Raw genomic sequence first — 27,990 nt, 5'->3', positions numbered from 1 at the left:
TTTAATGAGAAGAAAGTAGATTAAACCTCACTACCTGTTCAGTTGGAAAACATCATTTGACAGAACAAAGTCTTCCAAAAGAATACTATCTGCCCATCTCTATTCAAGCACATACCAATCTGTGTGTTCTCTTTTGAACTTTTCAAATAATGCACTTCTTCACCTCCTCTCTCTTTTTCCCCTCAGGGCTCACACTTGTTTCAATCGTCTGGACCTTCCCCCTTACCCATCATTCTCTATGTTATATGAAAAACTGTTGACAGCAGTAGAAGAGACAAGTACTTTTGGACTTGAGTGATACACAAACCACAGTGCCCAGCTCATTGGACTTTTGTGGATCTGTCTTCTCAAGGAATGAATGAACTTTTATATTGGATTCCCTAGAGGAAAATTGTTTCATGGTGCAATTCAAATAATGAGGTTCCACGAAGGAGCTTGTGAAGCAATTAAAAAGCATTGTGGTAGTGGCAGAATTCTCAACAGTGAAACTAGAGGGTGCCTGGTGTGCAGGGAAAGCCAAGTGTTGCAATCCATGGGTTTTTGGGATAGCTACACTTCTTAAGTTTATGTTCTGAGCAAACCAGAAACGTGATGCCATGTTGTGATCCATCTGGCCTCTGCAAAACTGACATGTACCCACGGACTGGATTTCATCAAAGCTGTTCAATAGAAAATTCAAGTCAAAATGTGAAATCATTCAGTCCCTTACCTACCCAGTAAATTATCAAAAAAAGCATACAACTGAACTTTTATAAATTCTTTTTTTTTTTTTTTTTAATTCATGAAGGTACATTACTTTATGCCATATGTTATAACAGCATAGTCTTGCTTTACCTAAGACTACGAGTGCCTGCATGGGGAACACCATAGAGCTCGAGTTCCTGGGGCAGAAGTGAGTTGGAAGGAAAATCAGCAACAAAGGATGTAACAACAGCTTGTGCATTGAGGAGGTTTGTGGAAATGCATTTGCCAGTGGTGTGTATGACAAAATATGAGCTGTTACAATGAACTTATAAACTTAATAAGACTGATTTTATGCTTTATACTGCATGGAAACTATTTTAAGAAGAAACTAGGAATTTATCACAGCATATCAGGAAAAAAACCCTAACACAGTGACTTCTGTTTATTTTTATAGGTTCGTTATATTATGTTTCTTAGAGTGTAAACAGGAAACAAGCAAACAAAAGTGTTATTTCTGTTTTGTCACTTTCCATGCTTGAACAGACATTCTGCTAGTGTTTATTCTTTAAGCACTCTCCAGGGGAAAAAATGCCTTTTATTTTTATAAGAGTAAAAAAACTCCCAAAAATATTTTGCACTGAATGTACCAAAGTTGAAGGGACATTATGATCTGACTGATAGCAAATTGCATCACTATCAAATATCTATAAAAATGCTTAGGAACCAGGCTTTCTTCACAGTGCCATGTCTATAGATATCAGGACTGTGCACATAAGTAATAATTTTATAATACTATATGTGATATTGTAATATGCATTTATTTTAAATGCATCTGGGTCATTTTTCATGCATTGGATAACTTAATGCAGTGGAATTTAATACAGATATTTCATATGCTCCCCACAACTTTTTATTTGTACAGCACTGTAAAACACTAGCTCATTTGGAAAACCATGAATAACTTCTTTAAGGTGAGCCACTGGTCATAATGCCACTGTCCTGTATCAGTGAACACCTACAAGATGTAAACTGTTCGTAGTGTCCAAGCTTGCATTTTCACTGATAAATAGTTTTCTTATCCAATGTTATTTGAAGCAGTTTCTATGGCATATCAAACACCGCATGGACACCGATTTCTTTATGCTTAATTTTGCTGAAATACACGAGGCTTGCTCGCTTCTATTTTTGGTACTTTTCCTCCAGATGGTCTTGTGGAACACTCGTGCAGCTGTGCCCCATTTCTTGCACAGCTGCCGTCACGCGCTGCTTCCACCACATTTTCAAATGGCAGGAGTTGCACTTGGACACTGGATGACAAGAACACGAATCCAGCTCTGTGCTAGAGCCCTTTGGTAGTGCTGCAGCACAGCAAGCTCTGTTCTGCAGGGAAAGTAGCTTTTGAAGTAACCTTCTTGCTTTGGAGGCTCTTGAAGGGGCGTCTGAGGGAGGTGTCCTGCTTGTTCTGGTGGGAGGTTTGTTCCAGCAGAGGCGAGCGTCCCTGGAGATGTCGTCAGCAGAGACTGCCAGTCACCCTCCGAGGCACAGGCAGCTGCAGCTGTGGTGGTGACTGAGAAAACCCTTCAGACTTACTGAGGAAATGGCACATGTGCAAAGGAAAAGCAAAATCAGGGCGAAAGCATTCTTTTATTTCAAGGATAATTGAGCTTCTGCATGACATCTGGGACTCTCTTAAGTAACTTAGGTTTTCTTAGGCTACTTCTGGCTGGTATGAAGTAGCAAAGAAAAATCCAAACACATCGCCCTGTTTCTACACGTATATTTATCAGTCTTTGCTAAGATTGCATGTCACGGGTCCTAATGCACATCTCTTTTCAGAACATGAATGAGCAGTAGGGAAACTGACTTTTCAGCAGGTCACTCCAGCATGGCTCATGTTTCATGGGATCCATTCACTGAGTAGCTAAAATTCTGGCACTCAGAGCAGAATGCAACTTCTGATTGGTTGAGGGACTACAGAATTTTCATTTTACAATACTGTGTTATCTGTGGTCTTAAAAAAGAGATTTCCCAGGTGGAAACTGTATCTACAAGTTTTGAACCAGATACTCTTTGGAATGAAAAGTTTAAATATTTGGCACAAAGTAAGTTTATACTAGTTTGCCTTTTAAGTTATGCTTTTGTACAAAACTAAAACAATAAATGCATCTTGTCAATTTTTATTTAAATATATCTACTGCACCCATTTGTTCTGTATTTATGCATGTAAAAATAATTGAAATCAGCCATGATAATCCAATATTCTGTGAAGATGTGACAGGGTCACAAGTGGGGCAGCTGTCAGTTAGAAAATAGATAAATTTTAAAAAAATCCAGAGTCTTTGTAGCACTAAAGCCAAGAGAGACTAAGGAGAAGTTGCTGCTTCCTCCTGTGCTGCCAACATCCCCTGGGGGACTCCAAAACAACGCTGTGTGAAGGCTGAGGTGTCAGCTGGGTACAGCTCCCTGTGCTGCCTCGAGCACCTGGCTCTTTGTGATGTGTAAGGGATGCTGCTGCTCTAAGGGATTAGCAAGGAGGGAGCAGAGGAGAGGAAGCCTGAGCTTAGTCAGATACCCACATCTCCTGGCAACTGCTTGGAATGTTCTCCCTTTGGTTTTGAAGCCATTCCCATTAAATGTGTCCCAAGGGAAAGCCAGCTTTCATGTCCTGCAGTTTGGCTGCAGCAGGCAACCACAATGCTATTGCTTATGACACAGTGTAGCAGGGATGAGGGTCCACACAGAGCAAGGCTGGGGAGCATTTCCAAGCTCTGTACCTCCTAAGAGCTTTTCCAGATGGTGCTAAGGAGCTTTGCATTTAGGAAGGAAAAAAGTGGACAGAAGAATCCCTTCAGCCAATGACAGCTCATACTAACTCAACCCGCAGCATCTCCATCACACAGAGGCTGGCAGGGGATGTCCCTGCAGGAATTGTTTCCTGCAGCCCATGTTTCCTGCTCTGCTGGGAAGTGGAGCCACACATCACCAGCCAGAAAGCAGCTCCCAGGTCACTGCAGGCTGGGCAGGCTGGCAGCAGAGTGGCCTCTGTGCCCCACATGCCAGGGCAGGGCCTCTCTCCCCGGGTCCCAGTGTGCCAGCCCAGCAGAGGTGTGCTTTGCTCACCTGGCACTGCTGGCAGTCAGGTTACAGCCAGAACACTCCTAAATACACCACAAAAGCTTGGAATCAATGAAGCTGTGCACTGGGGCACCTGCTGTAGCAGTCACCCATTGAGAGTCTGTAGGCCAGCAGCAGTGAGGGCAGTGGTGCCTTTGCCCACAGCAGCAGGGCACAGCCATCTGCCACCTCTGTCACACTGCCAGCAGCACCTGGCAGGACAGGAAAGCCTTTCAATCCAGACCTTCTTCCCCACCCACTCCCTGCCTGCTGTTTTTCCTCGGAATTCATCAAATATTTCCCTCCTTTTGCTTTTAAACATCATTTTCATTATCCTGTACTGACCTTACCATAAAAAATGCTACCATGCCTTAGAGAGTAAGTGGGGTGAGCTCTTGTGCGTTCCCAGGCAAGGCTGCTCAGGGGCACCACATGAGCTGCACATGGCAGCAGGCGGCCCCGGGGCACGGGGGCGGGGAATAGCTGTAATCTTCGGGGAACCGAAAATCTGGGCAGCAGTGCCCTGGCAGGACATCACACAGAGCTTCTGGTAGGAGCTGGACTGGCAGAGCACCCGACTGGTAGTTTGCTCAGTTTAAAATTATAGGAAACAGGAGAGGTTTGTGGTTTCTTATGTATTTTTAATTCTTTAAAAAAAGTTTTTAAAAAAAAAATTCCTTCTGAAGCATTTGCAGTGGTATCATCTGGTTGTTAAATGTAATCTCAGCAGTATTAATTGCAGATGTTTACTGAGTTTCTGCAGTGGTAGCTGCAGAGTTTTATGGAGCTGCTTGAAGCAGGCTGCCTCTGGACTGAGGGAATCCCTGTTCACATCAGGGAAACTTCAGCAGCTGTGTTTGAATGGCCAGTGTAAGTTCACTTCCCATAGCATAAAGCAAATTACTTGTTTTCAGTGAATGAAACTTATCTGCATTGCATTATACTAATAGTGTTGTTTTTCCTGCCACTTTTTTTTATGTGGAAGGTTAATATATTCCTGTTAGCACTTAGGGAATTGAGCAGAAGGTTGATCTCCAGTCATAAGATTGCAGATGTAGCTTTCATCTATTGTTGTTTCCCCTTCTCACCCTTTTCTCTCTGGGCTAGCAATTGAACTCCAAGCAAAATTTCAGAAGAATTACTCAAAGCTGGCTTCTTAAACTGTTTGTGTTTTGGCTCAGTTATGTGCTATAAAGCAGAACTGCAAAAATGCTATGGGTTGACTGGCTCATCAGTTTAAGTAGAAAATTCTTTACGATTTTGTTAGTGCAACCACAGTGGCTGCTCTTGGACTAGTTTAGCCTTTTGCCTAAATATTTTACAATAAAAAATTTTTGGAGGTTGAATTTGAAATTACTTGTTTGCTGGAAAACTAAATATATGTTAGGTAAATAGTAGAGGAAAAGAATAACTTTACTGTAAAGGCAGTATAACCCACTTCAGTTAGCAGTATGCAGAATTACAATGCTGACCCTCCAAACACAGAATTTTCACAGAAAGATGGTTTATATTTTGCATGTCTTCCAAATAAACCATGAACTTCATAGTGCTTCTGTTCAGCTTTAGACTGACTAATGTTGGCATTAGGCTACTACTATTTGGGATGTTCATTGCTGTGAAATATTTTTTACTTAAACATTTGTAGTATTTTTACTAAATATTTTCCTTTAGGACTTTACTTCATAGGTTTTGCTCAGAGCCATATTACGCTGTAGGTATTTTAAGGTGAAATCATGATTACTTGATAATTCTGTTTTATATGACTGACCTTCTGGCCACTGTTTAGAAAGGTTCCTCCTGATTTTTGGTAAAAGGATGACAGTCAAGGGCTCCTGGAATGGTTACAATCCATTGAAGTGTCTGTATGTATTCTAAATGCATTTAAAAATACCTCCTGAGGACTATGTGAAATAGTAGCTACACTCATTGATTAGCCCCTTTCTAAGTCAATATTTCAAAATTTGAACTTGTTTCCTTTCAGATTACATTGCAGAATAATGATACTAAAATTTTAACTAGAGATGTATTCTGACAAATTTCTCAAAGCTATGATGGATGTGAAAGGGAGCCGAGCTATGCTGCTCTCAATTCTTTCACCCGTTAAAAAACTTCTGAATAATGCAACTTTATATCTTGGGTTTCAGTTGTTTCTTGTTTTCAGAACTTTGAGAAGCTTCTCATTCAGCCCGTGTTAGAAAAAGCCTTGCCTACTTGGAGGCTTTTGTTAAGCACTCAGGAGGTATATTGTTCAACTAATTTAACATCCTTTTGTGCTGGCATCAATTAGCTTTTAAATGTATAGACCTACAGAACTCCACAGGACTCTGGTCTCCCTTATTCTGGGCTGCCTTCCAAAGCCATCCATCCTGTCCCTTTTGATTGCACATAATCCTGCAATCACCCAGAGACAATTGCTGACCACCTACGCTGACTGGAGCTGTAATATCACAGTAAGACTCTGGGTTTGGGTTTGCTTTCAAAAGCAGCTCCCTCAGTCCAGAGTCGACAGGATGACTGTTACTCTGACATCAAGACTGAGCTGTTCAATAAAAATAGTCATAAAAGTGGTTTTAAAAATAGTTGATTAGATATCCAAGGGTAACATATCTTTTGGTTTTGGTTTTGCAAAATTAATGAGGCAGGGGATTTTGCTTGCAATGTTTTACATTGCCAGAACTTGTGGGCCCCATGGGCTGCCCCAGGCTGTTGGCCAGGTGGGTGCAGAGCCTTTGCAGTGAGGCAGGTGATGCTGATCCAGAAATCACAGCAGCAGGAGATCTGTTCCCATAGTGAGGACTGTGCCTTCCACAGCTGGAGGCTTTCTCATGCAGCCCTTGAGCTGGATTTTTCCCAAAAGCTCATTGTTTCTCTGATGCCTGCTACTTGCAATACAAGCAGCTCATGAAACACTCCACTGACTATTCAACGTCTTCCATTTTAAACGAGGATTACATTTTTCATAGTTAGAAATGCCCATCCAGCAGTATAAGGTCAATAAAAGAGGATTTTGCTGAGACATCATATTTAATTGCCACGCTGACTGCAGTCAGACGTTGGAGCTCACTAATTTTAAAATCGATTACTGTATGAATAAGAAAATAAATCTGGGACGCCTCATAAATAATTCCAAGCAGGAATGTAATTGTAGGTGCTGTAATGATAAGACAGGGCAGTTCCACGCAGCACAAGAGATACAGCCGTGGAGGAGGGCTGGAGTGAGCACAAGGCTGAGAGTAGGCACAGAAAAAGGACTGCACTTCAAGGGTAGGGAGCAGGACAGTGAGCTGTGATGAGCCCTGGGATATAAAACAGGACACTTCCTACTTGAAAATTAGGCTATGATAATGCACCTAGGAAAAAATGAGTGTTCATCCTGAAATACATTGGTGTTACTGCAACTGCAGGACATGCTTTAACTGATTATTAGCTTTGAAAATAAGTACACAATCAGAAAATTCTATGTGGTTTGGCTTTCTTGTTTCGTTTTATTGGGACTGGGTTGGTTTTTTGTTTGGGCTGTTTTCAGGAAAACTAAGGCTTCTAAATAAAATAAGGGTGGTGACTGGAAATGGTCTTATGTTTGTACAAGTAATGACTGTTTATTATTATCTGCATTGGCAAGGGATACCACTTCTGATAAAAGATTAAATCACCACAACCAATGGTGACTTTCCCTTTTCAATGTGATGGCCAAATCCCTAATGTTCAGATGTGTCAAAATGCAGATTTTGGTATTTTTTTTTAATATACTTGATATTTGCATTATGGTTGTATAAGGACCATGCATTTCAACAAAGACAAGGATTGATGTGGCATTTCCAAAGCTCACTTAGGGTAATTAGAATTTTCTCAATGACCTTGGTAGTTTTAGCCAAGCAAATGCAAGTCTTGATTCCATTCACACTCTAATGACATTATCAAAAAAATACTGTGTAAGAGGGTGGGAGGGTTTCATGATGGGTTTCTGTACCTAAAAGCTGACCTGTTTTTTTTACCTGAAAGATAAGACTATTGAATGATTGAATATGAGAGTCAGGAGAGGAATTCCTTGTGAGTTTTCTTGTGCAAGATGGTCACTGAGACGGTAGGAGTTTTATATAAACTTGAAGTCCTAAATGAGAAGACAACTCCCATGTTGAACCATACTGGTTCAATAGTTCCATTCAGCAGGACATTTTTCTGCAATGAGTCTGCAACACTCAGGAGACTGCTGTTTATTATCAGCATTGCAGGGAGGAGGAGAATTATGATAATATTAACTACATAAATCACACGTGGAGGATGCTTTTTCTTTGCACGCTGTTTTTCCTGGGAATGATGTAGCCTTGAGGGCATCCATGAATCCTGATCAGCAAGGCTGCTTTTTGAATAATTGACTGAACATTTCTACTTGTAAGGCCTGGTACAGTATGGAAAGGGAGTTCTTTAGAGGAGAAGGTGGTAATGAGGGATGTGGTGTGGAATACTGCTACCCCCAAGTCAGTTGATGTTCCTGCCCTTGCTAGGTTACAGTTTGGATTATTCAGCATGTTTGAAAGTGTGTAGAGTTTTACAAGTTTTTGTAGTGGGGATGCAGGCATCCAGAATCTAACAGGATTATAGGTGCATCTTCCTCATTTTTGACAATTACTTGATATAATTTTATACCAAGTTCTTTGTTTTTAAAGAATTTCAGGCACTGAGAATATGGAGTGCATATTTATTTCTAAGCTTTAAGTAGAACACGGTGTATTTTTTAATCCTTTCCATACTTTTCAGTTAAAGTGTTCACAAGACTGTATATCAAATACAATTCCAAGTTTTTCTATCTTTCTACAAGCCAGATTAAGTTTCATCTGAATTTGGTACATGACTTTCACAAAACACTCAATGGGGAATACCTGCTTCAAGCATTAAGATGGTTTCCCTCCTTTTCCCTATTTACATTGCATTACATTTCAGGATTTTTTTCTTCGAGGCAGAGAGAAGAGATAGAAAATGTGTTGAGTGTGTTACAGGGGCACACAATGTGTGTCATTGTGCCTGGTTTCAAGGAATGTACTATAATGTTTGACTGCTCACAGATTTACATAATTTGAATACAGGACTGTTGTGTTGTATTCCCTGTTACTCAAAAACATTTGGGGAAAAGAATTTTCTGTGTATAATTTTATTTTCATACTGATCTCTATTTTGTTTAAGACCATGTTTCATCATGAAATCACTTAATTAAAATAAATCTTCTTACAAAATCTGCTTTGTAAAATATCTCTTTTATTGTGCCTCTGAATATGCTGTAACATCCTTTTTGAAGTAAGTACCTTTAGAGCATTCTGTCTTTTTGAAGCATTTAAAAACCTTTAGAGAAACCACAAGATACTCTTTCTGACATCTCCTTTGCTAAGTGATTTCTGGTGGCCTGTGGAGTCTGGCATATTACAAATCATGATTCTGGAAGTGGGGAAATTAAGGATTCTGCAGCCATATGCAACATAATTTGAATAAGAGCTACGTATGAAAAAAAACAAAACCCTTATGACAAACAAAGCACCAGAGCTGGCAGCAAAATACTTCCCAGAAGTGGCTGTAACTCAGGAAAGCTCTCTTTTTCACAGGGAAATGCCTTCTGTTTTCTTTTATTAAAGTCAGTGGCCCCTACCAAATATTTCCTTCTTCTTTTCTACGAGATGGTAGTGGTTAGAGTGGGAGAAACTGGTCTTTCATCAGCTCTTAGGCAAGGGTTCTCCCCACCACGACACAGCCCAAGGAGAATGGTTAAATGGCACCTTGACACTTCTCCTGTGTGTTACACAAACTGTTTGGAGAACCTGATGGTGAAGTGACATTTCCATTTTTAAAAAACTTTTTCTAGAAGGTGATTTTGCATTCTCTTGCTGCTACTCGAGATGAGGTGCAAGCTAACTTGAATCATTGAAGGAGAGCTGCTGTGGGAAGAAGCAAGGCTTTGGGACTGGAGCCCTTTCAGAATCTGTTCTCTGTCATTCTTGATGTCAGACTCATGAGGTATTTTCATCCAGGTCGCTGATAACTGATGCCACAGAGTGCACAACCACTCACTCACTTTCCTTCGGTGTAAACACTGCAGTTGGCCTGGAGCTCGTGCTGGGTGACACTGAGGCAGCCGGGGGGAATCCAGAGATTTCCCACTGCACTGAGCATTGCCTGCCTTGTGTGAGAAGGTGGTGCAGAGATTTTAGCACGGGGGGAATCAGATTTTTCTAAATGACCTATATTAAATAAAAGCGAGTTGGAGAAGGCTCAGACACACTGAGCTTCCAGCTGTGCAGCTCTTAATGTCGTGTGCTTGTCCCCACTGTACAGTTCCCTGCTGAGAAGGGTAGGTGCCATCTCTTCAAACATCATGACCTGAGCTGAAACCAGCATTCCTTGAGGGAGCAGAGCTTTTTCCACAAGGCTGGCTGCCTGGAACACCTGTGCCTCTGATCACCGGGGGCTGTGCATCACAGCTGTGCTAAATGGCTGCTCATCAAGTGGGGGAATCGTTCTCTCCGTGAAAGCCTCTACAAGCTGAAAAGAGCCAGCTTTATAATGAACCGATAATCAAGGTAAGCCAGAGAAGAAGTAACTAAGAATGGGAGTTATGAAGCTAACACCTTTAATTGCTATTTTTTAATGATCCCACAGACCAGGTGTATACATTAGGAATAATAATAGTTCGTGATCCTGTGCTGTTGTGACCTTCAGCCTACCCATTCCCCCTCCTCCACCTTTGTTTGTCCTTCTCAGTTGTGGTGTAGCTAAGTAAAATTCCAAAGTCCTCAGGGTGGAGTCCTGTCAATTATACCCTTCTCTAAGTGCCATTCATGTTTCCATGGCATTATAGAAACAGATAACCAAGAGTACAATAACATGCATGTCATGAAGCATTTTTGGTATTTACTTGGTTTTCAAAACTTAAAGGGAGAGTAGAGCAGATCCTGAAGAGCATCAGTAAAGACAAAAAAGCAGCTAAGGAGACAAGCATAAGCACCGTCATTTACTTCTTGGCATCATGTGCTATAATAACCTAAAACATCTTAATTGTGGCCATCATTTAAATTTACTCTGTGGCTCATTTGGTATGTTTGGAATGCTGCCTGCTTTTCATACTGCACAAAGAGCACTTCTCAACAAAACCCATCCTGTCCATATGTTGTATTTTTATTTGACAGATGTATTTGAAATCATGTTATACTCAAGAAAGGGTATGATCTGGAACCTTGTGGAGATGGTCAAACTCTGTGGGAGAGAGTAAAAGATTTTGGACTGCTTTTGTCAAAAATATCCACAGCTCAAAGTGCTAAAAAGCCAGATGGAAGTTCAAGCAAGCAGGAGTTACATGTTTTCAGTAGGTACCTCAGTCTGCCAACTACATGGTGTGACGTATTCTAGACTCTTCAAGAATGCTTTCTTATCTTCATTTATGTTACTCTCATCTTAATGCAAGCCTTGCTGTGACTGCATGACTTAGGCACTGTAATAAACACAGCAATTACCCATTTCACTGGCAGTGCCATGGCACAAACAGAATTACCCCAGTAACTCTAATGGTGCACTGCTGAAATTAAATACACAGCTCTTAAACTCTTATGCTACATTACTATTACTGCCTTCATGACAAATGTATTATAAAACGGATGTTTGCAAATTTCTTGCTCGTTGGATTGCTTCAGAGGAAATCAATTTGACAAACAAATTGCAACTATTTTAGAACTCTTTCTGACTTCAACTAATTTCTGAACCATGCTTTAGGCTATTTTGAGTCTTTGAAACCACAGGTTGGAGTCTTTTAACTTTTTTTTTTTTCCTGTGGCCTTCTCAGGAGGCTCTGAAGACCCTGTTTCTACTTGCATGCATGACTAAGAGATTGTCAAACATGCTCCGTGCGAGCCGTGTACTTTTAGAGGAGGACTGAAAGCGCTCTGTTCCCGGCAGCTCTCGGTGAGAACTGTGACAACTGGTTTATGGCTCGCTTTCTAACTGGACTGGGCCAGTGCTGCGGTCTCGGAGCTTTCCCGGCTGCGTCACTCGCACAGCAGCGGCAGCGGGGCCCGCACGGGGCCTCTGTCCCCGCGGCTCCGGCTCTGTCCCCGCCACATCCCGCACCAGGACGGAGCGGAACCGCTGCGGGCGCGGTCATGTCCCCGGCTCCCCACCGCGGGGGATGCACGGGACGCCGTCCTGCACCGGGACCTGCCCGCGTGCCCCGCTGCTCCAGCGCTCAGGGATGCAGCGGACACACCGAGAACCTTTCGCTGCGGGGGTTCGCTGCCACAGCAGCGGGACCGGGACGCGCCATCGGTGCCTTGTGCCAGAAGCGGCGGCTCCGCGCACCCCGCGAGGTGCGGACACGAGGGAGCGCCCCGGCGCCCCCACCTCCCTCACGGCCGGGCGGCACCTGCTGCTGGGGGCCGGGCAGCCGGCAGGGGGCGCTGCCCGCCAATCGCCGCGCCTCTGGACGCCGCGGCTGGGCGCGGATTGGCTGTTCTGCGGGGTGGGCGTAGCCTGGCACACGCGCTGCTGGGACAGCCGCTCCCCGCGGCTTGCGCCTTTCAAACGCTGAGAGGCGGCGAGAGAGCGGCAGCGGGGCCGTGAGGGACGGCGGGTGGCGGCCAGCGGTGAGTGTGCCCGGCCGGGGGGACTGGGGACTGTGCCCGGCCAGGGGGCGAGTGTGCCCGGCCGGGGGGCTGCTGTGCAGTGCTGTGCTGTGCTGTGCTGCTGGCTGGGCGCGGTGGAAGTGGCCGGTGCCGGGTTGCACCGGCGGCAGCGTGGGGGTGCCTGTGAGGGCAGTCGGGGACAGGGCTGGGTCCCGCCCGGCCGCTGCCGCCCTCCGTGGTCCTTCGCTGCCAAACATCGGCCCGGCCCGGACCAGGGACTCGACGTCTTTAGAAAAGTTTAAAGGAGCTGGCTTTTTTCCCTGTAAACTTCCCTAGTTTAGTGGGAAGCCTTTTTTTCCTCATAGCTGGTTGAATCTCATTCTCCTGGGTAGATTACGTATTTCTTTGTGGGTTTCTGCCTGCTGTGGGTATGTGTTCTTCTCTATTCTTGATGATACTGAGCAAAAAAAAAAGGAGATGTGGTGTCTCACCGGAGAAACAACGTCAAGGCAACGTGAGGCAGGAGTTCTCCTTAATAATTGCTCTGTACGAATGATCATGCACAATGAAAGCTTATGTAATAAGCTCTATAATGGTAATAAATTTGATAATGGGAATCTCTCAGTCAGTGAGGCCAGTTATTGAACACAAATGGTTTTCTGCTGAAGTACAGCAGGAAGAAGATACAGTTTAGGAGTTAAAGTCACCGAGTGAGCACAGCCCTAAGGAGAGTCATGTAAAATTTCAGACATGAAAATCATCCTCTTAAATGGTAAACTGCCATATAATGGGGGCAGAAGGAATGCTTGCTTGTTACAGAGTGAGTCAAAGACTTGTGTATTAGATTGTATTGTGACCTTTTCATAATTTCTTAAAGAAGCTATTTCCTGCATATCAGATGATACTTTGAAGATATTTTTAAACGGTGTACTTTGTGTCTTTTTCCTGCTAAATTATGTACAGTGATTTGAATCCAAAATAGTTCTAATATGAATATCCATGTTCCATCCCACACGGGAATGTGAACAATGCTGGATGGGTAATGGGTTACATTTGGATCATAACTAGTTTGAGTGCTCCCCCAGAAGTGTCTGACAGTGCATTTCTCTCATTTAAACTGCAAGTGTATTTTTGTGAGCTTGCTAACTGTCTCTGAATTGTAATTTGCCTTATTTTTTTTTCATTAATAAAGGTAAACATGCTTTTTAACTTGAAGAAGCCATCAATTACTACTTCTGGTATCCTTCAGTAACCTTTTTCTGCATTGCTTTTGCATTTCACCTGAAGAGATGCTTCAGGCCTATAAACGTGAACACCAAACCCCAGTATTTTTATTGGGTTTGGTTTTGTTGTTTTTTTTTTTTTTTCACTGTAGTAGAAATGCAGTGGGTGGGTGTATCTTCATAATGTGCTGTTCTACTGGTTTATTAAGGTAATTTAATCAGGATTACTACATCATTTGATTCTAAATGATCTGAACTTGCAAAGAGGCCTTTGCCCATTCATGCTTCTCTCTGACAATTAACTCAGCCTTAAAAAGGAAACTTGGAGGAGCTATGAGTGAGCCTAATAGCAAATATGAATATTCCCACTGGGAAAAGAACCACACTTTGTCCTCTTGTTACCTATTCCTGCTGTGTTGCAGTAAACAAAGAGGAAGGAGTTTTGGTAAATTCCCCCAGGAACAAATATCTGTTAAAAGTGTAAACATAAAGGAAGTGTGGAACATACCCAGAATCCAGAGAAGAGTTTCAAAAAGATTAAGAAAAGGTACATCTCATTAATAGTAAAGTAGCTCTTAGCATTTTTATTAGAACTAAAGCTTATCCCTAGTATCTTACAGATATGCTCCAGGGAGGAAAATAATCCCCAACTTATCTGGAGTGTTTACATTATTCAATTAGCATGTCTTGGTTAGTATTCCTTTCAGGTTTTATTTTTACAGTGATTAAATGTGTTGTTTTCAGGCTGCTACTGAACAGAGTTCTGGCTATTCTAATTTTATAGCTCTAAACTCACAATATTTGTATACTTTCCTGTGCTGTAGCTATGGAATTTCCAAAACTCTTAATTGTTTTGCTTCAGCAGGTGGCTGGTATAAGAGAGAGACCTGCTGCTCCTGACCATGTCGAGGAGAAAGCTGGAGAATAAAAGCCTTTCTGGCTTGTTGGCCACATCTCTGCACACACCAATCAAGACAGAGAACTTCTACAATTTTTATATGCTTGAATCTAAAGAGCTGGGAAGGTAAGATTATTCCTTATTTTATTTGAGCAGAGGAATTTCTCCTGCAAGGAAATTCTCTGTACAATGAAGCAAACCTTTGTGGTAGTAGATGGAGAATGAAGTATGCCCTCCTCCTTCCTTGTTCCCTTCTTTGCATCACAGTGGGTTCTTTAGGGACCAGGAAAAGGGACAGTGAGGCATAAGCTGCCAGCCTATTCCATGTCAGAGATCCAGACGGTTTTCATAGGCATGTAGGTTTGGGATTATCTTCCATTCCCTGCCACATAGATTCCTGGGGCATGGCCTAAACAAGAAATGACATAGGGTGATACTGTAAGAAAAAGAATGAGGATTTTGACTTGGTTGTTCCAGGTGTTTGGGTGAGTGTTCTGAAACCCAGAAAACAAAGACCTTTTCTCTCCCCTTCCCAGCCTCCAGCAGTTAGACCGAGCTTCAAACAAGCTGCTGTTTCAGAGCAGTTTTGCAGCCTGCTTCCCTTGCTCTTGTTTGCAACAGTAAAATAGGAACTAAAACAGCGAAGCAGCCAAACCCTCGGTGTTTGTGACACTGTTTCAGCCATACAAGTGAACGTGTGTTTTGAAATCACCGGGTTAATTCATACCTTGAGAATACTCAGTGCACTGCGTGTCAAGCCACGCAAGCACGATGCTGTGCTCATGTTTCCAAGCTCCCTGAGCACAAGTGTGCCAGGTCAGTCTCACAGCTGTGCCTTGCTGTGCTCCATAGGGATCCTTTGCAGCTCCTTCTGTCAGCAGAGATGCTCTTCTGCATGTGGTGTGTGAGCTCCTCAGCCTTCATTGTTCTCTTGGGTTTTTTCCTATTTTTCTAGCATGTGCTTTTTATCTGGTACGCTTTTATAGAAGTGCACATTGCAGCCCATAACTTTCTTCTTTTCTTAACTTTTGTCAGCTCTGCTTTTGAATTCTAAGCTCTACAGAAGCAGTTTATATGCAGCACCCTCTAAACTCAGGTATTGTTCCAACGCTGGATTTTCAGACTCTGCATACTTGTGAGATGATATCTAAAGCAAACAAAAGTGTAGATTTTGTGTGAATTCCAGAACAGAGTTTTTAATTTTTTCTATGCATGCAAAACCAAGCATAACAAAGTAAGTGCCAAAATGCAAAGAAAACTGAAGCAGGACTCTGTTTTACAAACATATTTGTGATTTCTCCTGGTCTAACTACATGTGTATTTTTGAATGTTTTTAAGTGTATAAATGCTTTTTAAGTGATGTAAAATCCATCTTTTCTTTGTAACCTCTCTAAATGATTAATATGCTTTAATTTTCACTTGCAGTTTTCTTTTTCCTGTTGAGATTATGTGGTAAATAGTTCTCTTGTTCTCTGCTTAAGCTTCCCAAGCCCCAATTCTTCCTCCCACACCCTTATCTGTTGGGTCCTTTGGTATTTAAGACACTGACTCACAAAGCTGGCAGGTTAGGTTCTGTTTAGTGGGTTAAGTAGTTCTGTCCCTGGTGTGTCCGTGGCTTGGCTTCTTTTGAAGTAGTTCAATTTCTGTGGTTTCTGAGCTGAGATATGAAAACATCCTGAAATCAGTTTTTCTTGTAGAGCTGGGCTCTGAGGGGGGATGGTTACCCAGGCAAGGAGTGGGAACTGCTTTGCTTGCGTCAGTGCAGCACTTCCGAGCTGACGTTTTTGTGTTTCTGGAGCAATTTCCACAGCTCTAGAAGACTTTTTTTTAATCTTATTTTTTTGCCTTAATTGGCACTCTGCTAATAAACAAACGGAAATTCTTACATCTCAAATCTGGAGGTATCACTGATCCTTCAGAGTTGTTAAACCCACAGGAACCAGAAGGAAGATTTGCCAAAATTGCTGGGGAGGATTGTGCTGTTCTCATGAAACTGAACTGGTTCCCCTTTGTTAATTTTAGAGACACTTTGGTGGCTGGCAGGGCTGATGTGATGCTAAAAGGAGAATGTGAGCTGGAAGGGGGAGGGTTTCCAACTTTGTGTGTGTTATGAAGTTGAGCTCAGTAACTTCAAATGCTCTGCAACAATAAGCTGGGTTAACAGCTGGGAAAGAACGTGGCCATTTCAGGCTTACAAATAGCTAAGGTGAAGAGTGTGCCTCTGTCAGCCTAAATAACTTTCACCTCTAAAGTCTAGTGCTTTCAAAAAAGGGTAGAGAAAATCTACAACTAATTGATGTTGAAATAAATGATGACAGAAGGCCTGTTTTGTTGAATTTTTTTTCAAGGTACAGCAGAATGATTCAGAGTAATCTTTAAATATTTAATAATTTAGGCACGTTTGTGCAGTTATTTGCAAATGAAAATTGATTTTTTGCATGTGATGCTCATCCCTGTTTTGATTAAATACTAAAGTCTAGATTTTTTTTAAAAAATACTTTTTTTTAAAGAAATGTTCCTTTTAAGCACTGGGATTTTTGCACCAGAAAAAAGGCAAAGCCTGTAAGGCAGTGTGGTATTTTCTACTAAAGAAGCTAATTTAGTTTAAAGAACACAGTTTAGATAGCTCATTCTGAGCTGTTTCATTATGTTTGTCCTTAGTATGCTGTGGTAACAAAAACTACAGGTGGACAGGCTCATTTTGAAGAGATAAATGTAGGCTGTGCACTTTGTACATAGCTTGATACTGTTTTTAGAACTTTACTCACAGTTTATTGCAGCCCTTCAAGTTGTTTTTTGTAAATAAGGTTTCTTTAAATAAATAGATTTTTTTGTATATAAGGTTTCTCTTTACAATTTGAAAATGCTTGTATGGAACCAGGCATTTCTGGGAGTGCCAGAAACATTAGTAACTATCAATTATTTTTTTCAGGAATTTATAACTTGGCTTAAAAAACGGCAATTTTTTCCTCCTAACTTTTTCAAAGATCAGCTTGGGGTTTTAACTACAGTATGTGGTTTTCTTCTAAAAACATTTCTTTGCCAAAATGTTTTTGTTTCCCTACCTAAACAGTTGGCTAGGAAATAAAGCAACACACTTTGTCTAACTGTAATTGAGGAAGAGAATGCTAAATGGTGGGTGCTTTTCTATTAAGATGTTTTGAAACATTTTGCAGATACCTGGGATTTTTGTAGCAGTACTACATGGTTTGTGGAAGGAAATTCTCTTTATGACTAAATTTTTTTTTCGCTGAAAACCTCCTGCCCCACCCATGCATTTGAATGTGCTTTATTTTTCCTTTTCATTCTCTGCATTTCATAGGGGTTTGCTTTGTTTGTTATTGTCCTGTAGGTGTTTTAGTGAGGTTGAGGGTTTTTAATATCTTGCCAACCTGAACAGAGCTCTGGGCAGTCTGGTAAGACCTCATGGCCAGCCTTGCTTTAAGCAGGAGGTTTTAAGGGACTTCCAGAAGTCCTTTCCAACCAAATTATTCCGTGACCTGACCATGAGAATGTCCCTGTAACCTGATACTCTGATTTAATGTTTAGCTAGGCTGTATAAAGGGAATTTTCCTGGGTCTCACCAGAGCTTCATCTAGCTTAGTGTCCTTCTACAGTGCCTGCAAGTCAATGTTCAGGAAACAGTGTAAGAGTAGGCCAAACACGGCATTTCCCAATGCATTTTTTTGTTTGTTTGCAATTGTTTGCTGTGTCTTCTTATTTCTGATGTTAATTTATGCACTTTTGATTTCCTGCATCTCAATGTTTTCCCTTTTATTTCGTAGAGGAAGATGTGCTGTGGTTAGAAAATGTGTAGCTAAATCCACAGGCCAAGAGTATGCAGCTAAATTTTTAAAGAAAAGAAGGAGGGGTCAAGACTGCAAAGCAGAGATTGTGCATGAAATTGCTGTCCTTGAATTAATGAAGTCCAATCCTCGAATAGTTAATCTGCATGAAGTCTATGAAACAGCAAATGAAATCATCTTAGTGTTGGAATAGTAAGTATGCCTTCATCACATGTTCCATGTTTGTAGGAAAACATCTGTCAATATATTAATTTTTGCACGAGTTGCCTGAATGCCCAGAAGAATTGCAACAGTACCCTGTATACATGATGCTAATCTTAATCTTGTAATATACTTTGTATTTTTTCCTTTAATGATGTTTCAGGCAGGCTGACTGGAAATAATGTTCTTGGAATACTGTAGAAGGTCCTGAGTGCTTTGATGCAACTTGAAGCACAAAAAAACAAGTCACTGATTCCAAGTATGTAGAGCACATGGTTGAGCACATCCATGCTTGTGAACTTCAAGTTAGCACCTGACATTTTTTTGGTGACTGGAGACTTACAGTTACTTTGTTTTGAGCTCCTAGATTTAGTGGTTTTGCTGTTTTAAGGTTGACTTTTGGAACAGTTTCCTAAAAAATTCCTGTATTTTTTACAGATGTTCCAGAAGTTTCTTATTAGCTCTGAAAATAAGTTTAATTTGGGAATTGAATTTGCATTAACTATCATATTTGTTGTATGTGTAAATTTTTGTGTGGAATGCAAGGAACAAAAATACAGCCTGTGAAATTAATTCTTTCTAAGCTTTGAGTTTCTTGTACAAAATACTTGAAGTGCTGTTGATGGTGGTCTCTGTAGACCATGGTATATTCTTTGGAAAATTTGAAGGAATTTTGCTAGATTGTATCTGTAAAAGCTTTTTTTTTCCCTGGAACTAGATGACCCCTAACATATCATTTGTTCTAAGGCTTTTTTTTGCAAATCCTTTCCTACAGAGCTTTCAGCTCTTTAGCCATGTGGGTGCCCACCCATCCAGACCATAATATAGCTTGAGTACAGGAATACTGTGGGAGCCAGTGCTGGAAACCTTGTGAGAGCTGCAATCCATGGCATCCTCTGCCCTTCCCCTCATGTCCATGTTGCCTTAAGGTCACCTGGGGGGAGGCATTTCTGGCACCTCCCATAACCTCAAACAGTTTGTGCCTGTGTTCATGCATTTTGTCCATTATCTGACTCTTTACTAGACTCTCATTTTAGAGAGTTTGGTAAATTTAGCAATGAAGTTTAGGCTCAGTGATCTGGAGTTTTGGGGAAGCCCTTCATCCATGAGAGAGAGACTTGAGGCACTCAGAGCAGGCTGAGTAATGATCTCAAACCCAGCCTGAAAGGAGGCAGCTGACACTGCAGCCAAGTGTAGGAATAACTCACAAACCACAGGGGCACAGATATTTCCATGCTGCTTTACACTGCTCTGAATTATTTATGAGCTGGTCTCATGGAAGACATTTTAGATTGGACTTGAAAAGAAAGGCTTCTTTGATTAGGGACTGATGATAGAACTCAGCTTCTGGAAGGCATCTTCCCGCTTGCTTGAGGGGACCAGAGCATTATGAGGTTTCCAGTCAAAGTGCTTTTTGCTGTCTCAACTGCTGGTTCAGGCTATAAGGAAAGAAAAAGCATCATCACATTTTTTTTCCCCTTTTCTAAGTGTTTGTATTAAATGTTTCAGTGTAAATATGTAAAAAGAAAAATATTCCCAGCCTCTCTGATATTACAGATACATGTTAGATAAATATGTGCTATTAAAAACATTTTTTCTTGCTAAAGATTCAAAATTTAAACTTAATACATAGACTTCTTCAATGTGTTTCAGTGCTGCTGGAGGAGAAATATTTGACTTGTGTGTCCCAGATCTGGATGACAGAATTGGTGAAAGGGATATTGTAAGGCTTATAAGGCAAATACTTGAAGGACTTTGCTGCTTGCATGAAAACAATATTGTTCATCTTGATTTAAAGGTGAGGCTGCAGCAGACTTTGTTTTAGCACTTTATCTTCAATTTATTTTGTTCATCAAAGTAATTTGTTAAATACATAAAAATGATTAGGAGAAGGAGATTAAATTATATTAAAATGAGATTAAAAGGATAGAGATGAAATATTTTTAAATAACATTTAGCAATAAGTATTTAATAATAGAAGCTGAAGTGTCATTTAGAACATTGGACTTTTTTTTCAGATTGAATTTATTAATTAGGAATGTAATGTTTTCTATTCTAGCCTCAAAATATTTTGCTGAGCAGCATCAATCCTCTTGGTGATGTAAAAATTGTAGATTTTGGGATGTCCCGGAAGCTTGAGAATTCCAATGAACTGCGGCAGATCATGGGAACCACAGAGTACCTCGGTATGGAAGGGCTGCTCACAGCCTCTCATGTGGGCTTTCCAGAAAACAGGAACAGTTCATGGAGCACACTGGGCAACTTACAGGCTGATAAAGAGCATCACAGGACAAGGCAACATGTTTGAGCTGCTTTTTTTGAAGAGTAGTCAACAAATATTTGCACCAAAAAGTCCTGAATTATATCAATAAGTGCAGCTCTCAATTTTATACTGTAGTATTTGTTAAATTGTTCTAATTAGAATTGAAATACAACATCAGCATGCACAAAGAAATGTTCTTTGAATTAATGTAACATCTTTAATGTTATTCAGTATGATGATTCAATGAGATTAAAATATTTGTTGGAAAGGGAAAGATTGCAGTTAACACTTGGCCCTCTCTGAGGGACAAGTTTCCTTCATGGATTGCCAACACTCAATGTTAAGAGCACTTCATTCTGCAGTGAATAACTTGCTACCTAGCCTGTGCTAACAGCCACTGATCCTAAAATTGGCTTGGTCATCTTGTGTTGCAGCTTTGACATGCTGAAGGCTCTGTGCATTCCCATTAAAAAGCTGTATAATTCAAAACCTCTTAGGAGAAAAGTGTATGTGCATGCATCTGATTAGAACACATCTGAAACTTGGATAAACTTGAGGCCATGTAGTGCCACTTCAGTGTGAACCAAGTAAACATCCATGTCTAGGCAAATGGAAATAGCTTTTTGCCACCTTGTGGCTTGGAAATAATAAATCTAATTACTGAAACTACATGTTGAGTCTCATAATAATGGCTGGCAAAAGAATGCCAGAAATGTAGTGTATGATTCAAGGCCATTTGAATAAGATATTTATTAAAGCATTTTTCTTCTCCACATCTCTTTAGCTCCAGAAATCTTGAATTATGATCCTATTACCACAGCTACAGACATGTGGTAGGTTTGATCTTCATTTTACCGAGGTTTGGTGGGACCCCTTAACAATCTAAGGGCCTGATGCAGTTTCACCTGGCTTCCAAGAATCCCCTCCTGTTGGTGGGCTGGCTGGAAGAGGGAGGGGAGGGGATGAAGCCCTCAGGATATAACTCAGGACTTACAGGAGTTTATGGGTCTGTTGCACAGGTAGTGGGAAATGCAGGTGGCTCCTGAGCCTGTGGAGGATAGGTGTTTGTTCTGGGGGAATAATAACAGTGGCTGGATAACATACTTTATGTATTACTTACTCCTGGGTGACATGCTTCAGGTATTAGCTACTCTAGGACACTTCCCTCCCCACTTGTAGGTTGTTAAATAATTTTTTATACAAAGTGTAAGAAGGATGTAAACTTCCTACTTCTTATCTTTAGGGAAATACCTGCAGAGTGAATCATAAAAAATGACAAATGCCTTGAACTGACCCACAACTTTTTGTAGTGTTTTAATTTTATGTGCTCTGTTAAAGACTAGCTTTGAAATGTTTCCTTTGAAACATAAAATCTTCAGCATCTTAATTAATAATCACTGTTAAAAGTTGCTAGTTGCTCCTTTGAAATCCTCAATTCATAGTAGTAACTAAATCTGCTCATGAATGGTTTTTAATCACATATTATTTGCCTGCTTTTGTGGGAAGACATAAGAAAACCCCTATTGATGCTGTGCTCACCATGACAAACCCAGCAGCTGCATGTTTCCACACTGTAATGGGTTCTAGATTCTGATCTATCAGATCACAAAAATGTTTTTATTATGCATCAAGAAACCACCTTAAGATTTATCATAGCTGGCAGGATCTGTGGTACTCATGTTGATGTTCTTGGGAGAAACATCTCAGCTAGAAGAGGTTGTAACACAACTCAGATGTCAAACGTACAGAGAAGTTGATTAAGTCTTTGCTCTGTTATCCAGAATTGCAGTGAAAGATGGGTTTTATTTGCATGCAGAATAGAAAGTCTGTCTTTCTTTGCAGCTCTATTATCCAGAATTGCCACATGTCCCAAGAGTGGGCTGTGTAAAAGTGGTATTTCCTTTTCCTAACAATCTCAGTAGGAAGAAAAGGGTCTATTGAAATCAAAGAGTTTTCAAAAATCCCTTCATTGAGATATATATACACATATCTTTCCTTGTGTGTGTATGTGCAGTCATGTTTGAATTACATAAAATTGAGGTGTAACATGTTGGCTGTGATTCTCAAAGTGGGATATGCCAGGAAGTTTGATCTGCAGCCCAGGAAATATGCAGGGTGTATTGTTCAGATTCTCCAGTAGGTTTATATATTTTTGTTCTCTAGTAGGTTTATACATTGTGTTCTTATCTCAGGAACATTGGTGTCATCTCCTACATGCTGCTGACACAAGAATCTCCATTTGTGGGAGCTGATGTTCAAGAAACTTACCTTAATATATCTCAAGTTAATGTGGATTATTCAGAAGATACATTCTCATCAGTTTCACAGCCCGCAAAGGACTTCATTCAAAAACTTCTCATAAAAAATCCTGAGTAAGTAGCAAACTCCTCCAAGCAAGAATCCTAAACTTGTGGAGCACCTAGAAAAAGTGAATGTTAATTTATGTCCTTAATGTCACTGATAAGGTCAGTTGGATATTTCACAATGCATTGGTATTTTTGACTGGATATTTTCAAGTGCAGGTTTAAGCTTTTCCCTAATGTGTAAGAGGAATTTTGGATTCAGTGTCTGGCTAAAATTGTCAGACATTATTATTTTTACAGATAATGTTGTTATTATTAGGGAGGCTTGTTCTTTGAGGTTTTTTTTTTTTTTTGTTTGAGTTTCTTTATATTTTCATTCAAATGACAGATTTTTATCAGATTTTATTAAAGTATGCTCTAGAAAGGTCACATTCTTTTCTATAATTATTGTAGTTTGGAAAGGCAGTGCAACCTCATTGCAGTGCTTTCTTGTTTCCTGACTCACCTTTATCTTTTTATTTAAATACCTCTCTTACTATATTTTTATACTTGGCAGTGTTTTGCCTTGTTCAATGTTCTAAAAATTATCTCAATCCAAAGCAAAAACTTGTTTGTTTGTAAGATACACCCCTTAACTCTGCATTCTTGGGGAGTTCAGACTCCAATCAAGACCTTGCAAAGAAGCTTTGAGAGTGAGCTGGTCAGGTATTACTGACTGCAGTGCTAGATATGGTCACCTGTGGTGAGGCAGTAATCCTTGTCATCCTCAGAGAGCCTCCAGCAGCAGGAGTGAGCCAGCCTGCCTGCCTGAGAGAGGCTCTTGGGCAGGAGGAAAGGATGGCAGGTGATTCCTGGGAAGTGCCTGCTCTGAGGCAATGAGGACTCCATATAAAGTCTCAAGAGTCTTTCCTATCTTAACATCTCACATACACGGTTTGTCAGGATCTGAAAGGATTCACAAAACCCCAGTATCGTGAGGGAATCTTGTCTTTCATGTTTGTGGAGCACCTAGAAAAAAGGAATCAGTGATGAAGAACCTGCTTTGATAACCCTTAGTGTGGACCTGTGGGATATTTAACATTCTGTCACAATTACTTCTCATTTTCTCCTGGGCATCAAGAGGGTGTGCATTATATACTCAATAAGCTGCCTTTTTTTTATTCCCATTCCAACTCTTGATGACTATACCTCCTTGAATTTTAAGAGGAAAGGTCTGTTCTCAGAGAGTCAACTCTGTTAAGTTACACTTTTCTGACTGAAAAATATTCCTGTGTTCTGGCGGAGTTAGGGACAAGTAGTGGGCTCTGCTGTCTTGGAGCCAGTTTTCTGGCAAGTTTTGTGGAAGTTAACAATGCAGAACACAATTAAAACTTGCAGTAGCACTGTACTAGGTTATCCAGAGGAGCAATTTTCTAAGTCTGGTTTGTTTGGTAAGATCTATATTTTGAAAGAGTTTATGCCAGATGAATTGCAAAAGTAAAGCACTAGAAAATGTCAGAGTTGATGACATCCTGTTAACTTGGCTATCCTTGAAAGCATAATGACTGAATAATCATGAGCCTCACTGTTTATGGTCTGTATAAAACATATTACTTTAAAAGTAAAAGCCAGTGCCCATTTATGTGTACCATGTTGAAAACATTTCCAGTGACCATGTTGAAAACATTCCCAGAGACTATATTCCTTGTATATACCAGCTTTAGGGTAAACCATCAATTAAATTTAGATGCATGTAGCCAATACTAACTGTGTTTTGTAGCAGCTGAGGTGGGGATGAAAACACACCAATATTGACTCTTCAGTGTCAGTTTTGCTCAGGATTTTTAGCATCAGAGCTATTTTAGTTTTTTAGTGTTGGTGGAATTAACTCAAGCACCTTTCCCTTTCTCCCCTGCAAGGGACAGGCCCACTGCAGCGGACTGTCTGTCCCACTCATGGTTGCAGCAAGGGGAGCTCACGCTCCTGTGCAGCCCTGAAGAGATCTGCTGCTCCTCTCAGCTGCCAGGACACACAGCCAAGTGCTCAGAAGAGTGGAGTGTAAAATGCAGCTGCAATGGGAGCTGCAGTGACAAGGAGGACAAGGAGAACATCCCAGAGGACAGCAGCACGCTCTCCAAACGCTTCCGCTTCGACGACTCGTTGCAGTATCCCCAGGACTTGGTGACAGACTTCGTGTGCTAATGTAGAACATGGACTTCTCATGGAATGAGTTCAGCATAATCTGTTCCAGTGGTGAAAAAAAGGTTCTGGCTTGCCAATTCGTGCAGCATTGGCATGCTGGAAAAGCACTTTGATTCTTTTATGCTGGTGCCTCCTTTTCTATCCATTGCTGGCAGTGGATTTAACTCCCGAGGAATTGGAGTTGTTGCGCCAATAAAGTTAATTATTTTTTTTAAGAAGATATAATTATACTATTTTTGCACTTTTCAAGTTCTAGTCAAAAGATGGTACTAGAGTGAACAAACTGAAACCTGAAATGAGTTTAAGCACAGCCTTTGCAAACAGTGGTTGAACACATGCATGCTTTTAGGACTACCTTTTCTTTTAGTAAGAAATTGGGAAGGGAAGCAGAGAAGCTGAATCTTGCTGGTTTACTGGAGTTGCTGGCTACCATTCTCACCACTTTGGATAGAGGCTAAATTTGGTATGTTTTGGGACTGTGGTGCATCTCTTGGGGCCATTTGGAAACCTTTTTTACCTCTAGGATCACTTGTAGTTCTGCCTTATGGATCTGGTCTACTTGGGCATTATCATGCATATTCTGTGTGGTTATGCTGTGTTGGAACTCTGCAACACTTGGCATAGAAAACAGGTAGATTGTCAATCCTTGTGCTTATGGTCCTTGGCTTCTTAGCGTAAATTACATTTGAAGATGAGATTCCTATGCTGATGTGAACATTTGAACTTGGTGGTTTGCTTTGATCAAACCTCTGAAATAGTATAATCTACCTGTATTTATTTTTCCTTATCTTAAAAAAAACTCCACAACAATCCCCCCCAAAAAACTGCACACAAACAAGCCCCAAAACACAAAGCCTCTAGTTAAAAGAGTAAACTGAAAATAACCATTTTTGCCAGTGAAACAGCAATTAACAGTTTTTCTCTGTGCCCCTCTAATGTAGAAGTGTATCTTGCTGTCAATTAGTGTTGCCCATAATTATTCAGCTTCATGCCTGCTCTGAGAAATGGACTGCAGTGTGTTAGTATTTCAAGACAAACTACTAAAAATTGTTTTAAGCCGTTAAAATTGGTTTAGTTAGTGGTATTTTTTAAAGTTCTGTGCCTTGCACTTTCACTTGTTTCTGGCTCTGAGGTAATAATGCCTGTGTCAAGTTTTATCTTAAAGCAAATGCCAGCTATGCCTTAACAACCTGAAAGTAATACTCATAAAATAAGCCCCTTAATCATAACGAAGCCTGTGAGCTTTTTTGGGCAGTAAATTTATTATAACTCTTACAGATATTTTAAAAGTAAATGCCACTTCAAAATTTTTCAAGATTTTCCACTCCTCAAAGGTTAAATTTAATTGTCTTTAAATTGGATTTGTTTTCTGCAATAAAATACCACAATCTGATAATCTTTTTGAAGTGTGCCTGTGGATTTGTCAGTAGTTGGGCAGATTGGTATTTTGGGATATGACTGAGAGGTGAACCTGATGAGTGGTAAAAGGTTGTGTTTTATCTTTCTTCACACAAGGAAAGAGCAGGTTTTTCCCAAACAGATTTCAGTGTGAGGTGTCACCAAAATGCATGGGGGGATTCAGGACTTTTGTCTTGGTTTGGGGAGATGCTCATATTGACAAGTGGAAAGCAGACTGAGGTGTAAGGCATGTAAAACTTTGCAGCTTGTGTTTGTCAGAAGAAGTTCTCCAAGATTTAATTTCATGTGAAATAAAGTAACAGGTTTGTTCAGCAGAGACAGAGCTCTGGTAGCTGGGTGTGAGTGAGCCACACCAGGTAGGTCTCCTCTGTGGATTAATTCTCAAGGAGCTTTTCTCAGTGGAACTGATTGTATATACAATTAAAGGGTTACTTTGCAGAGGCAGCTGTTGGATTCTGCTCTGGTACTTTACACCCTTACTTTTCAAAGTCCTTGGCTTTTCCCAGTTGTAGTCTTACCTGACCTTTGGATTTTTTTTTCTACCATCATGGACTCCAGTTTGAACTGAGTAAGTTAAAAGCACAAATTATTCAATACGTATGTAGAAGTTAAAGTTCACTTAAGATAAAGAAGAAAATACCAAAAAGTAGTGTAAATAAAGGTAAAAAATAATTTTTTTTAAAAATTGTTGTAATTTAAAATTCTGCCGAAGTAGTCCTGAATTGAAATTATAACTATATTTTAGCATCTGGAAAATAAAACTGATAGCATGTGCCAGCACTTTATGATAAATCTGTTATTCCTTAATATTTTTATCACAGTATCTGATGTTTACATTTTTTACTACTTTAGAGCTAACTTACCTTTAAATAATTGAAATTTGGTTTTATCCAAAGAATTTAAGTTTTGAAGATTTTATTTGTGTTTTATATATACTTAAAATATACCTTGAATCAGACTTTGTTTGGATAAGTGCATTTGATTTATTTTAAAATATTATTGTGCAAATTAACTCCAGTTGAATGTAAATAGATGCACTGTAAGCAACTGTTTGTTTTGCTTCTTCTCATATTACTGAGACTTTCCAAGTGTGAATGAATGCTGAGTAACATTTTGAGATGACTGAAGTAATACTTCTATGCAATTAATGACCTTTTTCTTTTAAAAAAAAATAAACTTTGCCATTTTTTCAAAACTTCCATTTTTTTTTATTCACAGAATCAGAGGCTGGTTGAGGTTGGGAGGGACCTCTGCAAGTCCATGCTCCCTGCTCCAGCCATCCCATCTAGGCCTTGCTGGCC

At 40.5% G+C, this 27,990-nt stretch overlaps 2 protein-coding genes across 5 annotated transcripts in view; both read left to right on the top strand.

The window, feature by feature from the left end:
* HECW2 (HECT, C2 and WW domain containing E3 ubiquitin protein ligase 2) overlaps positions 1-9,029 on the top strand; it is a 153,412-nt gene extending 144,383 nt beyond the window's left edge. The window contains exon 29 of the mRNA XM_071434546.1: positions 187-9,029. Coding sequence (XP_071290647.1) covers positions 187-298 — 112 coding nt within the window. The 3' untranslated portion in view covers positions 299-9,029. The remainder of the gene's footprint in view (positions 1-186) is intronic.
* A 3,268-nt stretch (positions 9,030-12,297) lies between these two features.
* STK17B (serine/threonine kinase 17b) lies at positions 12,298-26,666 on the top strand. Of its 4 annotated transcripts, none has more exons than XM_071434551.1 (8): positions 12,298-12,420; positions 14,481-14,642; positions 18,302-18,514; positions 20,177-20,321; positions 20,583-20,709; positions 21,571-21,619; positions 22,979-23,158; positions 24,988-26,666. In XM_071434551.1, exons 2-8 carry the CDS (start codon positions 14,521-14,523, stop codon positions 25,268-25,270), a joined length of 1,119 nt encoding a protein of 372 aa, XP_071290652.1. In that variant the 5' UTR covers positions 12,298-12,420; positions 14,481-14,520; the 3' UTR covers positions 25,271-26,666. The 4 variants fall into 4 exon arrangements, with proteins under 4 accessions (XP_071290652.1, XP_071290649.1, XP_071290651.1 ...); XM_071434548.1 differs by having other exon boundaries at positions 12,308-12,416; positions 14,484-14,642; XM_071434550.1 differs by having other exon boundaries at positions 12,309-12,416.
* The last annotated feature ends 1,324 nt before the right edge of the window (positions 26,667-27,990 follow it).

This window comes from Agelaius tricolor, unplaced genomic scaffold, assembly GCF_023055355.1.
Source record: "Agelaius tricolor isolate 1412-34295 unplaced genomic scaffold, bAgeTri1.0.p SCAF_10, whole genome shotgun sequence".
In the NCBI taxonomy this organism is placed as follows: Eukaryota; Metazoa; Chordata; class Aves; order Passeriformes; family Icteridae; genus Agelaius; species Agelaius tricolor.
Note: the sequence above shows the minus strand (reverse complement) of the source record. Positions and strands in the feature narration are given on the sequence as shown.

Excerpts from the sequence above, each read along its gene's own strand:
- STK17B (XM_071434547.1), top strand. The coding sequence starts at position 18,147 with ATGTTCAGGAAACAGTGTAAGAGTAGGCCAAACACGGCATTTCCCAAT. Across the intron at positions 20,322-20,582 it reads TTGTTCATCTTGATTTAAAG|CCTCAAAATATTTTGCTGAG; the intron begins GTGAGGCTGCAG and ends TTTCTATTCTAG. Across the intron at positions 21,620-22,978 it reads ACCACAGCTACAGACATGTG|GAACATTGGTGTCATCTCCT; the intron begins GTAGGTTTGATC and ends TTCTTATCTCAG.